At 40.9% G+C, this 17,177-nt stretch overlaps 1 protein-coding gene across 1 annotated transcript in view; it reads left to right on the top strand.

Moving 5' to 3' along the window:
• Nucleotides 1-17,177, top strand: part of HIBCH (3-hydroxyisobutyryl-CoA hydrolase) — a 94,093-nt gene that overhangs the window by 62,190 nt on the left and 14,726 nt on the right. Inside the window, exons 7-10 of the mRNA XM_040227857.1 lie at nucleotides 5,318-5,463; nucleotides 8,702-8,788; nucleotides 13,201-13,259; nucleotides 13,972-14,053. Of these exons, the coding sequence (XP_040083791.1) occupies nucleotides 5,318-5,463; nucleotides 8,702-8,788; nucleotides 13,201-13,259; nucleotides 13,972-14,053 (374 nt within the window). The remainder of the gene's footprint in view (nucleotides 1-5,317; nucleotides 5,464-8,701; nucleotides 8,789-13,200; nucleotides 13,260-13,971; nucleotides 14,054-17,177) is intronic.

The raw sequence follows: 17,177 nt of genomic DNA, 5'->3' as shown, positions 1-17,177 counted from the left end.
CGTGTATAAGTTAAATAAGGAGGGTGACAATATACAGCCTTGACGTACTCCTTTTCCTATTTGGAACCAGTCCATTTTTCCACATGCAGTTCTAACTATTGCTTCCTGACCTGCATATAGATTTCTCAAGAGGTAGGTCAGGTGGTCTGGTATTCCCATCTCTTTCAGAATTTTCCACAGTTTATTGTGATCCACACAGTCAAAGGCTTTGGCATAGTCAATAAAGCAGAAGTAGGTGTTTTTCTGGAACTCTCTTGCTTTTTTGATGATCCAGCGAATGTTGGCCATTTGATCTCTGGTTCCCTTGCTTTTTCTAAATCCAGCTTGAACATCTGGAATTTTACAGCTCATGTACTGTTGAAACCTGACTTGGAGAATTTTGAGCATTACTTTGCTAGTGTGTGAGATGAGTGCAATTGTGTGGTAATTTGAGCATTGTTTGGAGTTGTCTTTCTTTGGGATTGGAATGAAAACAGACCTTTTCTAGTCCTGTGGCCACTGTTGAGTTTTCCAAATTTGCTGGCATATTGAGTGCAGCACTTTCACAGCGTCATCTTTTAGGATTTGAAATAGCTCATTTGGAATTCCATCACCTCCACTAGCTTTGTTCGTAGTGATGCTTCATAAGGCCCACTTGGCTTTACATTCCAGGATGTCTGGCTCTAGGTGAGTGATCCTGGTTATCTCGGTCGTGAAGATCTTTTTTGTATAGTTCTTCTATGTATTCTTGCTACCTCTTCTATTCTGCTTCTGTTAGGTCCATAATCATTTTCGTCCTTTACTGTGCCCGTCTTTGCATGAAATGTTCCCTTGGTATCTGTAATATTCTTGAAGAGATCTCTAGTCTTTCCCATTGTATTGTTTTCCTCTATTTCTTTGCATTGGTCACTGAGGAAGGCTTTCTTATCTCTCCTTGCTGTTCTTTGAAACTTTGCCTTCAGAATATATCTTTATATATTGGGATATATCTTTCCTCTTCTTCTTTGCCTTTTGCATCTTTTCTTTTCTCAGCTTTTTGTAAGGCCTCCTCAGACAACCATTTTACCTTTTTGCATTTCTTTTTCTTGGGGATGATCTTGATCCCTGCCTCCTGTACAAGGTCACAAACCTCCATCCATAGTTCTTCAGACACTCTGTCTATCAGATCTAATCCCTTGAATCTATTTGTTACTTCCACTGTATAATCGTAAAGGATTTGTTTTAGGTCATAAGCAAATGGTCTATTTTAGCTTAGATGATTAAAGACATTGTCCATAGTGATGTCTTTAAGCTGAGATTTGAATGACAGAAAGCAAATATCTTTTATAACAGAACACTGTGCATTAAAAGTTAGTTTAAAGCAAGAATAAAGCCTTACTTTATTTGTTTGAGGAACCAAATAGCGTCTGCTGTCTGAATCGGGGGCAGAGTGATACACTGTGCTCTTCCAGAGCTACACAGGCAACTCAGGTGAAGAGTTTGGATTTAAACATAAATGTTATGGGAAAATGTGGGAGAGTTTAAAGCAGAGAGTGATGTGGTCTGGTATACATTCTGATACCATTCTGACTGCTTTAAGGAGAATGGATTGTATGTGTGCAAGAGTAATGGCAGAGAGGCTTGTTAGAAGGTTATTACATTAATCTAGAGCTCTGTTATCTAATTCTGTAGCCACTAATCACATATGACTATTTAATTTAAATAAATTCAGTTCCTCCGTTGCACCAGCCACATTTCAAGCATTTAATAGCAATATCTAGTGGCGGTATAGATTACAGAACATTTTTATCATCAGAGAAAATTCTATTGAGCAGCACAAGTCTAGAGAGAAATAATTTTAGGCTTGGAGTGATAAGAAGCTGTAAAGTTGGAATAGAGAGGATGTATTTGGAAAATGTTTTGGAGTTAACTTGTGATGTAGTGAATCAGGAATAACTCCAAGATATTTAGCTAGTGCTGCTAGATGGCTATAAGGGCACTAGAGAAGGAGCAGTGTGGTTGGAGGAATGTGACTCAAGGCTTGTGTTTGCCATGTTACGTCTGGGATGTCTATTATCTGTATGGTTAAATGAAGATATGAGAGTTCATACCCAGGAGAGAAAACCATAACTAGATAGATAGACTTGGGTCTGTATTGGGCTGCCATAGCAAAATACCAAGACTGGGTAGCTTAAACAACATTTAGTCCTCCCACTTATTCCTCCCGCTGGAAGCGGGAAGTCCTATATCAAAGTATTTGCAGATTTGGTTTCGCCCAAGGCCTCTCTCCTAGACTTGTAGAGAGCTGCCTCTCTCTGTATCCTCTCATGGCCCTTTGTCTTGGAGTCTTTCCTCTTCTTATAAAGACACCAGTCCTATTAGATAAAGCCCCACCCTTAAAACCTCCTTTAATCTTCAATTCAGTTCAGTTCAGTTCAGTTGCTCAGTCGTGTCCGACTCTTTGCAACCCCATGAATTGCAGCATGCCAGGCCTCCCTGTCCATCACCATCTCCCAGAGTTCACTCAAACTCACATCCATCGAGTCAGTGATGCCATCCAGCCATCTCATCCTCGGTCGTCTCCTTCTCCTCCTGCCCCCAATCCCTCCCAGCATCAGAGTCTTTTCTAATGAGTCAACTCTTCGCATCAGGTGGCGAAAGTACTGGAGTTTCAGCTTCAGCATCAGTCTTTCCAAAGAACACCCAGGACTGATCTCCTTTAGGATGGACTGGTTGGATCTCCTTGCAGTCCAAGGGACTCTCAAGAGTCTTCTCCAACACCACAGTTCAAAAGCATCAATTCTTCGGCACTCAGCCTTCTTCACAGTCCAACTCTCACATCCATACATGACCACTGGAAAAACCATAGGCTTGACTAGACAGACCTTTGTTGGCAAAGTAATGTCTCTGCTTTTGAATATGCTGTCTAGGTTGGTCATAACTTTCCTTCCAAGGAGTAAGCGTCTTTTAATTTCATGGCTGCAATCACCATCTGCAGTGATTTTGGAGCCCCCCCAAAATAAAGTCTGACACTGTTTCCACTGTTTCCCCATCTATTTCCCTTGAAGTGATGGGACCAGATGCTATGATTTTAATTTTCTGAATGTTGAGCTTTAAGCCAACTTTTTCACTCTCGTCTTTCACTTTCATCAAGAAGCTTTTTAGCTCCTCTTCACTTTCTGCCATAAGGGTGGTGTTATCTGCATATCTGAGGTTATTTATATTTCTCCCGGCAATCTTGATGCCAGTTTCTGTTTCTTCCAGCCCAGCGTTTCTCATGATGTACTCTGCATATAAGTTAAATAAGCAGGGTGACAATATACAGCCTTGACGTACACCTTTTCCTATTTGGAACCAGTCCATTTTTCCATGTCCAGTTCTAACTGTTGCTTCCTGACCTGCATATAGATTTCTCAAGAGGCAGGTCAGGTGGTCTGGTATTCCCATCTCTTTCAGAATTTTCCACAGTTTCTTGTGATCCACACAGTCAAAGGCTTTGGCATAGTCAATAAAGCAGAAATAGATGTTTTTCTGGAACTCTCTTGCTTTTTCAATGATCCAGCGGATGTTGGCAATTTGATCTCTGGTTCCTCTGCCTTTCTAAAACCAGCTTGAACATCTGGAAGTTCACGGTTCATGTATTGCTGAAGTCTGGCTCGGAGAATTTTGAGTATTACTTTACTAGCATGTGAGATGAGTGCAATTGTGCGGTAGTTTGAGCATTCTTTAATCTTAGTTACCTCTTTAGAGTCCGTTTCTCCAAATTGTCGCATTGTGGGGCTAGGACTTCAGCTTAAGATTTTGGGACACAATTTGGGATACAGTTCACATCGGTGTTACCTAAAGCTGTCAGAGCTAAGGAAACGTGTGTAGTGGGGAGCGCATAGTCTAAGATGAGGCCTTCAGGGTACAGCAGCGTATAGGCCCAAGGGAAGTGAAGCCAGCAGAGGTACTGGAAGGAAGCAGCCACTGAGGCAAGGGGCGAAGGGAGAATGTGGGGCTCTGGAACAGATGAAAGTGCTTCAGGATAGAGGTGTTTTTGCTTGGACAGAGTGCTCCTGAAGTTCAGGGGTAAGTAGGAATGAACGTTGAGGAAGAGAAAGATGACCAAAGTGCCTGGGGTAGAGTGAGTGAGTGGTAAGAGATATAATTGAGAAAGTGATAAGGGGTCTTGAAGACAGCTAAAGGTGTTAGTTTTAACCTAAAAGAAATGGGCAGTCATGGAAGACTTAAGCAATAGAATGCAAGCCTCATCAAAATTTGTGTTATTAAGATAATTTAAAAAATTCAATCAGACAAGAACATTAAAAAAAGATTTGTGTTATTAAAAAGATCACTGGCTGTTGTGTAGAGAACTGTCTAGAGGAGGAAGCAACATCATAGTTGTTGATGGAGGGTTAAGGGGGTGGTACAGGAGGAGGTTGGAGTCTGGATAGTTGTACCCTTTAGTGGGGTGGGTGATACTGGATGACAGTGTTGGCGGGGGTGGGCAGGGTTTATGAATTCAACTTTAGGCCTATGTTGTTTGAGATGTTAAGAGATATTTCTATTTATAGTAACATGCCACTGATGCTAGGAATTTTTGGCAAGTGGACCTGGAAAGAATTTGAATGCTTGTATTTTTATCTCGGCTTAATTAATTGAAGCGATTTTGAAATAGATAGCTTTTAAACCTAGAGAGTCAAACTTGTTTAGGAAGCTCTTAAACACCAAAAAGTAGTATATTGACAAGTATTTTCGTATCTGCTGTTTTTAGTTGTTGCCAGTAGAGAGAATAAGGGAATTTTTAAAATACTCATGATTAAGAAAAGAATAGGTGCAAGTTCTGTTGATTAGGTATAAACTTGTTCATTTACTTAAGCTAATGGTTATCACATCACTTTAAGTACCTTGAATATTAGATATTTGACTGTTTGGAAATTGATTAAATGGTAATAATAATTTATCACATAATAGCCACAGATTACATTTTTTTCTGTGCTAATCGTTTCGACAGGAAATATTTGTTTTCAGTCTTTACCTACATTGGAGATTCTTAAAAAGTAGTAGTTGAGATAAGAAATTTAGGTAATATTTATCAAGTACTTACATGTAAAACACTGTGTCATCAAATCCTTTATTGTCGTCTATAGAAATGAAACATGAAAAATTTGAAAGCTATCCCAATTAAGTTAGCACAATTTGTAGCAAGTCTTTCGTGATATTGGTTGCGTTGTATGTGTTGCGTTATAGTACCATGGTATACTCATAATATTTTTAATATAGATTCAGACTCCAGAGAAGAATGGCTCTTTGATATAAAGTAAGAGAGCTGCAGTTATCTCTTTCATTTGAATCATTATCTCTTTTTGTTTTACAGGGCTATTCCCTGATGTGGGTGGAGGTTATTTCTTGCCACGACTTCAAGGAAAACTTGGGTACTTCCTTGCATTAACAGGATTCAGACTGAAAGGAAGAGATGTGTACACAGCAGGAATTGCTACACACTTTGTAGATTTTGAAAAGGTAATTACGTGGTTGGCTGCACTTTGTGGTGTTGGAATAACTCATATTGCATGGGGAGGTGGTATAAGTGTTTGGGATAACAGGCTTTTGGCAAACATGGGTCTGAATCCTTCATCTGCCGTTAAAGCTGTGTGACCTTGGGGAAGGTGCTTAAGCTCTTCAATCCTCAGTTTTCTTGTATGCAAAGTGGAGACAATTATATCTAGATCCAGGGCTGTTTTGCCTACCTCTAGTGAGTATCTTTTAATGAATAATTATAGTCTGTGTAAAAAAAAAAAAAAGTAATATTTTAAGAAAGTCTAATATATAAAAATCTGAATTTATAAAAGAAGAAGGCTGAATGCTGAAGAATTGATGCTTTTGAACTGTGGTATTGGAGAAGACTCTTGAGAGTCCCTTGGATAGCAAGGAGATCAAACAAGTCAGTCCTAAAGGAAATCAACCCTGAATATTCATTGGAAGGACTGACGCTAAAGATGAAGCTCCAGTTCTTTGGCCACCTGAAGAGCCAGCTCACTGGAAAAGATTCTGATGCTGGGAAAGATTGAAGGCAGGAGGAAAAGGGGGTGACAGAGGAAGAGATGGTTGGATGGCATCACCAACTCAATGGACATGAGTTTGAACCAACTCAGAGAGATAGTGAAGAACAGGGAAGTCTGGTGAGCTGCAGTCCATGGGGTCTCAAAGAGTTGGACACGACTTAGCGACTGAACGATAACAGTGGCTTTTGTAAAAATATTTTTGAAAGGTTCTCTTGTTAGTTTCCCCAATGCATTTAAAAGTTTGTAAAATATGATCTTAAAAACTCTTCTAAAAGGGTATTTGTTGTAAGGAACCCATATTTCTTATCTTGGTCTTACAATTTTTTTTTAAGCCACATGGTCAGTTTTCTTAGCACAGGATAGCATGGTGGCAAAGGATGTGCAGATGAACAGTCTGGTTTTAAATCCTAGCTTGAATTTAGCCTCTTTAGCTCCAGTTTTCCCATCTCCAAAGTGAGGACAGCAGTTTTACCATAGCAGTTGAAACTCATTGTGTTACATGTAACAGAAACCACAGTTCAAGTTGGTTTTGGCTCAGAATTCTCAGCAAGAGATTTGAGATTTATTCTTCAACTAGTTAGCTCAGTCTGATTCAACTGGCTTGTATAACGCCTGAACCACATGGGTGGGTAGAATATATTGACTAATCTGTCCCAACTCCAGGAACTGTGAGAAGTCAGCTTCCCAGAAATTTCTGATCTTGAGGGCAGGATGTTAGGGGATAAGGGAGGGAATGTTATTAAAATGTATGAAAGTATACAAAGTTGAAGGTTGCCCCTGTAATGCTGACGTGAGGGCCTTTCATCACATTTGCCTGAATTTTCAGATCTTTATGGGCGTCTTCGGTCACATTGAGTAGGTGGCTGTCTCATTCTTTCCCAAGCTGTAACAGGGAGCAAACAGGGGCACTCTGTTATTTATTCTGGAAGGACACTCTTGATCATAGTGGAATTTGGTTAAGGCTGGTGGGGAGAACTAATCCACAACCCTTCCTTTTTTTGTCAGTCTGCCCAGTAATATCTGCAGGGCATAGGCTACCATTTACAGGGCCTGAAGCAGATAATAGAAATGAGTAATATACATTGAGAATGGAGCTAGAGGTAAAAGAGATTAAAAACCACCTGTATCATCTGACAGAGTAAAGTATGATAAGTCCACAAACAGGATACAAAGAAAGGATTCAATGGACTGAAAGGAGGAAGAGGTTACTTATAAAAAAGGACTGAAAATTTTCTCTTAGAGGTTGCAGTTCAACTTGAATCTTAACAGGTCAACTGGGCCTTAAGTCAGGAGAAGGTTTTCTGGATAGAGGAAGCTTTAATGAGCAAGCCCATAGGGTAGGAAAGCATTAGCTTTGTTTTAGAGGCAGTAACAAGTACATTTGGCTGAGCTTAGGAATAGGTATGTGAGGGATATAGATGGAGAGCTGTTGGAAGAGAGGGAACAAAAAGTACCCACCAAACTGGGACAGTATCTTGAGACCAAAAAAAATGAGGCAGGTGTCTCCATATAATCATTGGATCAGTTTATTATAGGGTAACGTACTCTCAGGGTGGGATCAGGCGGACAGTGATCTGGCAGCATTCACAGCTGAGGAGCCACTGGGATGGTTTTATAGTTGACCTTTGGGTATGGAGGTGTGTGCTTGGAAACAGGACATGCATTCCTAAATCAGGATTTATGAATGGTTAATTCATTTCTGGGCTTCCCTGGTGGCTTAGGTGATAAAGAATCTGCCTGCCATGCAGGAGACACAGGTCCTATCCTTGGGTTGGAAAGATCCCTTGGAGAAGGAAATGGCTACCCACTTCAGTATTCTTGCCTGGGGAATTCCATGGTGGGCTTCCCAAGTGGCGCTACTGGTAAAGAACCTGCCTGTCATTGAAGGGGATGTAAGACGTGGGTTCAATCCCTGGGTTGGGAAGATCCCTTGGAGGTCATGGCAACCTACTCCAGTATTCTTGCCTGGAGAATCCCATGGACAGAGGAGCCTGGCAGGCTACAGTCCATGGGGTCGCAAAGAGTCAGACACGACTGGAGCAACTTGGCACACACACATGAATTCCATGGCATCTCTTGGGCACTGGGAATGTGTTAGCGAGAGTCTTCATCATCGTCTGGGGACTTAACAGAGCATGGAGACCACCTGGCCTCAATGATTATTAAGTGAGGTCTGTTAACTACAGAGTGCTTGATAGAGAAGGGGTTACTGCACAGCACAGTCCTGGTGGGGTTGGTGGAAGAGCAGAAGAACCTGTGTGGGCGCAAGATGGCATCAGTTATGTTAACAGCTGTTCAAGAGTTAAATGTGGCTATATTGTAGAGCTGCGCATTGACTACAGTAACTGTTAGTCACAAGTGGCAGTTTTTAATTAAAATTGATTAAAGTAAAATTTATAGTTCAGATCTTTGGTTTGCAGTAGCAGTGCTCAGTAGCTAGAGGGAAACAAAGATGAATGTCTCCATTTCTCCTCTTCAGTTTTTTTTTTCATCTTTATCCACTCCTTGCAAGGCAGCATTTGCTTTGTGGGAATGTGTGTGCCTGCAACTTCAGTGAAAATTGCCTTCATTGACTCAGCTGAAAAGCGAGTGTCATAATTTTCAGACAAGGATTTTTATTAAAGAATAAGATTTCTTTAAAAAAAAATTGTGTTTCTATGGGTTTTTAAATGTTTTCCTTTTTTTTCCACCTGTAGTTGGGCATGTTAGAAGAAGATTTGTTAGCCCTGAAATCTCCTTCAAAAGAAAATGTTGCAGATGTCTTAGAAACTTACCATGCAAAGGTAATCTTATCAGTATTCTAACCTCAGATTTTAATTCATGGGAAAGGGGAAGTGACTGAAAAATTAGAAGTTGATGAATATTATAGTTTGTGAATATAAATAAACACACTGGGATTTATTTACTTTAAAACCTGATGGGAGTGTCAGTGTTTCACAATTGTTAGGATGGCCATCTGAGAAGATGACTTCTTTACCTGCAACTACATGGCTTGTTTTCTCATTGCTGGTGAATTTCAGGGCATAGCCTTGTGACTGACCCTTGCAAGGGCTTTTTACAACACACTGTGACTTTTCTATAATGTAGGTTCAATGTAGACGCTACTTGTGGAGCTGCTAAAGTGAAAGTCTGGTATCTGTCTGAATATAATAATGAAGTACATTGCAGTGTTTTCTTTTAATTGCTTATGTAGTCTACCTTAAGTTTTCTTTTGAGTGCTGAGAATCTATAAACATGCTACATGACTAATAGTTAAAAATGATTGAATAGATGCTCTCTCCTGAACCCCACTAAAATTATCATAAAGGAATAGAAAAGGCAGGAATCCACAAAGAGAAGTAGAACAGAAGAGGAGACAGTGGCAGGTATGAGATGTCACTATTTTGGAAGCTTGGAAGTGGAAGGATGAGGGCAGCTACTTATCCTTCAATGGGGGAGGCCAATAAGCAAACCAGTTCTTGCTGTAGACTCTTTGTAGGTACCAGCCTCTGACAGGGCCTCACTGGCTAAGGGCAGGGTAGATGAGGTGTTCTACTGAAAAGATGCAAAACGTATTAAATGGGAAGAATGCTGGCCTCTTTTCCTGGTTGGCTCCTAGAATTCTTACATACCACCTATCTTAGTTTGGGAAGCCATAACAAAATTGCTGTAGACCTGTGGCTTAAGAACAGAAGTTTCTCCTGGTTTTAGAGGTTGGCAAGTCTGCGATCAAGGTGCCAGCTGATTAGGTTCCTGGTGAGGGCCCTCTTCCTGTTCTGTGTCCTCACACAGCAGAGAGAGACAGTGAGCTCTGTCAGGGCTCTGTGCATAAGAGCACTAATCCCATCCCAAGGGCTCCATCCTCTTGACTTAGATCCCTCCCATAGGCTTCACCCCCCACATACCATCACACTGGGGTTAGGGTTTCAATGTGAGTTTTGTGGGGACACAAACATTTAGTCCATAGCACCATCCCAGTCCCAAGCAATTCATTAGAAGGAAAAGAAAACGTGTAGCTATTGACATTCGAGGACCCCTCTAATGAAAGAAACATTCGGGCCTTTGTGTGATCATCTCAAAATGTATAGATAATTGACACTTCTATAATTGCAATTGACATTACAAAGCTTCTAAATTTTAGTACCTCACACAGAAAAACAAGGATTGTCAGGCATTAAAAAACAGAGATTGGCCCAAAAAGGTACTTGAAGGGAGTAGACAGTGCAAGGAGAAGGAAATGAAGCAATTATAGATTTGGCTGTGTGTGTGGTTTTTTTTTTTTTTAATCTTCAGATAAGAGAAAAATATTTTATCTGTGAAATAAGAACAGTTGATACTAAGAGAAATAGTTAAAGAATAAAAGGGATATTTAAAATATGACAGTGAAAGGGAGAAGAAAAACCCACAATCGATTAGACTAAACTTGGTGGATGAGGAAAGCTCTAAGAGGATCATACGATGAAAAATGAAGAGAAAAGAGGATTATTCCAGGAGGCCCAATATCGTAACTGTCAGGAATGTGTAATAGAGGACAGGAAATATTTAGAGAAGTCGTTCCCCCTCACCCCACAATCACCCAGAACTGAAAAACATGAGTAGAGAGTCATGGGCCGTGAACACTTAGTGCTGTGAATATGAATGCAAGCATGTGAACGTTTCATCGGAGTTCATCAAAGCGTTTGACAGTCTCTTATGTTGTCAGGTTGGATAAATGTGGGATGGATTATAGTGTGTGGAGGCTGAAAGGCCTTACCAGAGAGTTCTGTAGCTGTTGGTCTGTAAGTAAAGTCATCTTGGCCTTATTCAGTGTTTTTTTTCCCCCAGTTATTTGGATAAGAATGTTGATGGCATTTTGATCAGACTGATTTGAAACTAAGAAAATAAGTTAGGTAAACCTGTGGGCAGAAAAAAAAAAAAAAAAGCGCTTCCAGTTCAGAGTAGTATGTTTAATAGTAAAAACATGAAATTTGATCGGTATGTGGGGAAGCATTCCGTGTTTCCTTTATTCTCTCATTACTGCCGTGTTCACGACAGGCCTGACACCACATGTGTTTGCTTTCCATGTATTAGGCAGTTCTGTACAACACCAGCGGGGTGTCTTATGACTCATTGCAGTGCTACCACCTACGTGAGATTACGTAATCATCAGATCACACCACTCACGGGCCCGGTCCCACAAGATGGACCGTCTTTCAGACTCCAGTTATAAATCTCAGGTTGTCACCTGTACTTCTCACTGACTGGCAGTAAACTGGGGTTCTCATGATCCCCTCCTCGGCTTTGATAATTTGCTAGAGTGACTCATAGAACTCAGGGACACACATAACATTTATTGGTTTATTATAAAGCACGCAATGAAGGGTATGAACGCACAGCTCAGTGGACAAATACTTGGGTGAGCTCCAGAAGGGCCCCAAGCCCAGGAGCTCTGTCCCCATGAAGCTGGGGTGAACCACTCTCCCTGTGTGCCTATCACCTGGCAAGCTTTCCAGACCCCATCCTTTGGAGCTTTTTCGGAGGCTTCACTACGTAGGGACAGTTGATTAAATCACTGCCCACTGGTGATCAAACTCAGTTTCCAGCCCCTTTCCCTTCACTGGAGGTGGAGAAGGGGGAGGTGTGGGAGAGTGTGGACGGTGAGGGATGAGACTCAAAGTTCCCTTGCTTGGTTCCCCTGACACCTGGGGGCTTTCCTCAGGAACAGAAACAAAGGTATGATTGAAAAGGGCTTGTGAGTAACAGAAGACACCCATTTCACCTTCATTTCAGGAACTGAGGACAAAAGACCACATATTATAACAAAAGGTGCTCCACTTAGGGATTTCCATGGGTTTTGGGAGCTGGGAGCCTGGAATAAACGGCCAAATATACATGTGAAGACCAGACACATGGTTTTATTTTAAATCGCAGTGTCACAATAGAGTTAATTGAATTTCAGTCCAGGGTACCAAATTCATAAGTACAGGATGGGAGAAATGTAGCCTACAGTTGCACCAGTTTAAAAAAGGCTTAACTGTTCAGTGGAAACCAGTAGCATAAGAAGACTGCCCTGAAACTAAGCCAGAGTTGTTGCAGGAAGGGGGACCCCTTCCAGGGCCTGAGAGTGGGCTCTTGTCTAATGCTCAGAAATGAATTTTTGAGGAGACACACGTGCTGACAAAGCAAGAGATTTTACTGGCAAGGGGTGCCCGGACAGAGAGCAGTAGGGTAAAGGAGCCCAGAGCGGCTCTGCCTCGCGGCTCGCAGCCTTGGGTTTATGGTATGGGGCTAGTTTCTGGGCTGTCTTTGGCCAGTCTCTCTGATTCAGAGTCCTTGCTGGTGGGGTACGCATTGCTCAGCCAAGGTGGATGCCAGTGAGAAGGAGTCTGGGAGATGGTAGCACACGTAGCACCTCCTTTTGATCTTTTCTGAACTCTTCGGGTTGGTAGTAACTTAGTTCTGTGTTCCTTACTAGGGCCTCCTGTCCTAAAACATCTCACACACTTGGTTACGGTGGTGCCTAGCCAGGGTGGGCGGTTCCTGTCAGTGTGCTTCCCCTAACAGTTAGTCCTGTTATATAAAGCATTGTTTCCAAAACAAGCAAGGATGTGCAGAGCCTTGTTGTACTGTGCTATGATTCAGCCACACCTGCAGCTAAGGTACTGTACCACACTTGGAGAATAAACTGGGACTTGTACATAGGCAGCTTTGGATTGTAAGGGGACTCAAAACTGCACTGTGCAAGAACTAGAACTATGAACAGGAGATGGTGGATTTTGGGTCCAGATTTTTTTTTTAATCCTAATTATAGTTTTTCATGCACTCATGAGTTCCTTTCTGAGGTAGTGTTTTTTCCCCGGGAGGTCAATGCTGTGGGGACATCAGAGATGTGGTAGGAATTTCTGTATCAGAAATTGGGGCAGGATGACTTCTCAGGTCCCTTGCAATCCTTAAATTCACTGACAAACTTTGATGATGACATCATCATGTATAATGCCTACAAATAAAAATACAAGAACATTTTTTTTTGCTGTGGATACTTTTATCAAGTGTTAGTCTGGAATAATACATAGTCTGACTTTTGAACATACAGTGTTAGTTATTTATGAGACTGGATGTAGTTTTGACTGAAAGTTATAATTTCCCTCAAAATATATCATTAAAATGGTGAAAATTTTAAAGATTTTATAAAGATTTTTATTACTTCAAATTAATTAAAGGTTTTCTTTTCAAACAGTCAAAGATTGATCAAGACAAGCCTTTTATACTTGAGGAACACATGGACAAAATAAACAGGTACTTAAAGAGAAATCTCAATTATATCTGTTCCTTTGGAGATACTATATTAAATTGAATTTACTGACACTGTAATTGTGCTGACAGTGCACCGAATTCTGAGATCAGGTAACATAGTGTTTTTCTCACTTACCTTTGAAAGTGGCTTCGTGCCCACTCTTTCAGGGGGAAATAAATTCATTATATTTAAGTAATCTATCATGTTGTTTCATTTTATCACAAAACATCTTTCTTTTTCTTTAATGGGGAAGGGAGGCTAGAAAATAACAATTAACTTATCTGTTATCTTCGTGAAGTCATCTTTTCTGAAGGTCTTATCAAGCTGATCAGCAAAAAGTTTTGTGCAGTGTTTGCGAGACTGACAGACTGACTGAAACATAAGAGGAGGGAAAAAGCACTGGAATATAAGGCAACTATCTTTATACTTTAGAAGCATCAGTTTTTTTTTATAGTTCAGACATCATTTATGTATATATAATAGATTCAAGAAAGCAGAAGAGAAAATTTAGGCTAATTCATATTAGTGAAGGTAGGTTGCAAACACATACCCAGAGAGGCAGTATTTTATTTCATCATCCTGTAGTATAGGTTGGAAATTTTTTCATTTTTGAAATAAGGTTTAAGGGAAATCTATGTTTAGATTCGTTGCTATCATGGAAAGAAGAAATCGCTTGCATGTTGTTGAAGTCATATGTTTCCTTTTTTTTAATAGTTGGTTCTCAGCTAATACTGTGGAGCAGATTGTTGACAATTTACAGCAAGACGGTTCATCTTTTGCCCTGGAGCAGCTGAAGGTAACACACAGACTGTCTCTGCCTGGAGTGTGGTGAGCTCGTGACAGAGCAGCCTCTGGGGGTGTCAGAGCTCTGTGCTGGGGACGTGGCCCACTGCACAGCATTTTTTCTGAGCTCCATTGAGCATCAGAGAGTAGTTCCACAGAGCCTTTACCTAAACTCAGATGCCCTGTCTACCCACTGGATAGTGACAGCAAAGCTAAGCTGTTTTTAGGTTCTTTGAATGGAATAGAGAAGGACTTCATAAGCATGCTTCATCTCCAGTAGTCCTTTTTGTCTTGAGGGAGAAATGTTCAGGGACATTTTTATAAGGGCTGGATTGATGGACAACAGTCACCTTATAATTTATTGCAGTTGTGACATTAAAATGTAAGTTCTGTTAAACTTGCAACACGTCAGAATATGGTCTTTTTAGCAGGAAGTTTAATAAGAAAGTGACCCCTTTAAAACCAGCAAGAGGCTCCATCTTCAGCCACAGCTGAGTGCTAAATGGTGTTCCCCAGTGTTAGTACACTTCATCTTTCTTCAACATGACTCGCCTTGTGACAGCAGGAGAAAAGCTGTTTTTGTGTAAATGAGTGCACATTGGATACTGACATTTGTGGAACCGTCATGTGACTGTTAAACTTGGTTTATTTTAGGCTTCTAGACAAAGGAAAGAAAAAATGTTTCCTTATCCTGAAAAGAAAAGGTGGTTTCTCATTATCTGATAGAATTTTTCAATTTATAGGTATAGCATTTCAGTTGTCAGATAACTTACTGACAAAAATTTAAGTTAAATCTTACCTGTAAAGATGAAAACATTTCCTCATTCTTGAGGGAATGTTAATTTGTCACTTAGGATCTTATTTAGTATGGGGATTTTATTAACTTTCAAAGTGAAAGTGAGGTTGCTCAGTGGTGTGAGACTCTTTGTGACCCCATGGACTGTAGCCCAGCAGGCTCCTCCATTCATGGGATTTTCCAGGCAAGAATACTGGAGTAGGTAGCCTTTTCCTTCTCCAGGGGATCTTCCCACCCCAGGGGTTGAACCCAGGTCTCCTGCATTACAGGTGGATTCTTTACCAGCTGAACCACAAGGGAAGCCCAAAACAGCCGTATGTTTCCCTAATTCACAATAGTAATGTTACCATTAACAACTCTCAGAAATGTTTGCATAAATGTAGGTAATCATTTTATATTTCAAGGATTCTGACTTGGAAGTTGATTCTCTTGGTTTCAGAGCAACACAGAAGCCAGCATTCCTGGCCCCCCTTCCCCTGCCCCCCTGCAAGAGCGTTAAGTATGCACTTGGCAGTTTCATTTGAAAGCAGTCATGGGGCAGCATATTATCTCATAGGCTATATAGCACCACTTTAAGGCAGTACAGAAAAGCAACTAGCCATATTATTTTAAAACCACTGGCCTACCCCAAAACTGAGGAATGGAACTCAGATCTGTTTTCCTCCCATTCCTCTGGCAGTAGGTTTATTCTGCATTCAGAGGAAGCTACTTGGCAAGTCACCTATCCCAGCCAGGGTCAGCACTGAGCACTCTCACTGGAAGGACTGATGTTCATTTTTATTCAGTTGACCTGCTCTGGTGAATGAATGTGCGTCCACATATTAGTATCTGCTGGGCATAACATGATATGAGGATCAAAAGTTCCCACTGAGTTTTCCCTGACAGAGTTTAGATATAGGGCTCCTTTTAATTATGTCAACCGGGGCACACACCAGAAAACAATCCCGAAGGAGGAGATAGTTGTTAGTGCTTCAGTGACAGGTTTGCAGAGCATGTGTTTGAACAAATTTTAAAGAAGATTCTAACTCTTTGTCAGTAAACCTCAAGGATTGCTCCTAACCCAGTGGGCTCTTCAGGGATTCCTGTCTTTCTTCTGCAAGCCCTAGTGATCTAGTCTGTGTTGATGTTGGAAGTTGCAAACATCTGCTCTGTCTTAGGGGTTCTTTTCTCTCCAGGATTGTCCATAAGGAAGGACAGGATTCTTTTCAACATACTTGCTTATCATTAAGTAACATAAGGTTTTTCTTTAATCCTTTCTTTAGATTTTTAACTACTGATCACTGTTGGGCTTCCCTGGTGGTTCAGCTGGTAAAGAATCCACCTGCAATGAGGGAGACCTGGGTTCACTCCCTGGGTTGGGAAGAGCCTCTGGAGAAGGGAAGGCTACGCACTCCAGTATTCTGGCCTGGAGAATTCCATGGACTGTATAGTCCATGGGGTCACAAAGAGTCGGACACGCCTGAGCGACTTTCACTTCTGCTATAGGATAACATATGGACTTAGAAAATAATAAATAGGGAAGTTGTAAATTCTTTACAACTGATGGAATTTTCTTAGTACCTTGTTTTATGGCTTCTAATGTGCTTTCTTACATTTTCCTAAGTTCCAGTATACCATTTTTCATTATTTAAATCATGCTTAAGGTTGGAATTCATCAACTCTCCTATCCTTCTTAAGGGGTCCATTGTTCATGGTGCCAAGCAAATTTATTTGGCTGTGTCGAGTCTTAGTTGTGACATGCGGGATCCTTATTGTATTATGTGAGATTTCTGTTGTGGACTCTCTGGTTGTGCTGCACGGGCTCTGGAGTGTATGGGCTCAGTAGTTGCAGCATAAGGGCCTATTACTCCACAGTATATGGGATCCTAGTTCCTCCACGACAGGTTGAACTGGTGACCCCTGAATTGCAAGGCAGATTTCCTGGACTGCCAGGGAAGTCCCTTCTGGACCACTTTTAAGCGTACAGTTTAGCATTGTTAAGTATATTCACGTTGTTGTGTCGCCAATCTCCAGAATATTTTCAGCTTGCAAAACTGAAACATTATACCCATTAAACCATAACTCCTCATTTCCCTCTCCTCCCAGTCCCTGGCAACAACTATTCTACTTTCCTTTTCTGTGAATTTGGCTACACTGGACACCTTGCATAAGTGGACTCATGCAGCACTTTTTCCTATTGTGACTAGTTTATTTCATGTACCATGATGAAAGAATTCACTTATTTCACCTACCATGATGAAATACCAAGGTTCATCCATGTTGTAGCTGGTACCAGAACTTCATTCCTTTTTAAGGCTTAATAATATTCTATTTATGTTTATGCCACAGTTTGTTTATCCAT

Source organism: Oryx dammah, unplaced genomic scaffold (assembly GCF_014754425.2).
Source record: "Oryx dammah isolate SB20612 unplaced genomic scaffold, SCBI_Odam_1.1 HiC_scaffold_27, whole genome shotgun sequence".
NCBI classification, from domain to species: Eukaryota; Metazoa; Chordata; class Mammalia; order Artiodactyla; family Bovidae; genus Oryx; species Oryx dammah.
Note: the sequence above shows the minus strand (reverse complement) of the source record. Positions and strands in the feature narration are given on the sequence as shown.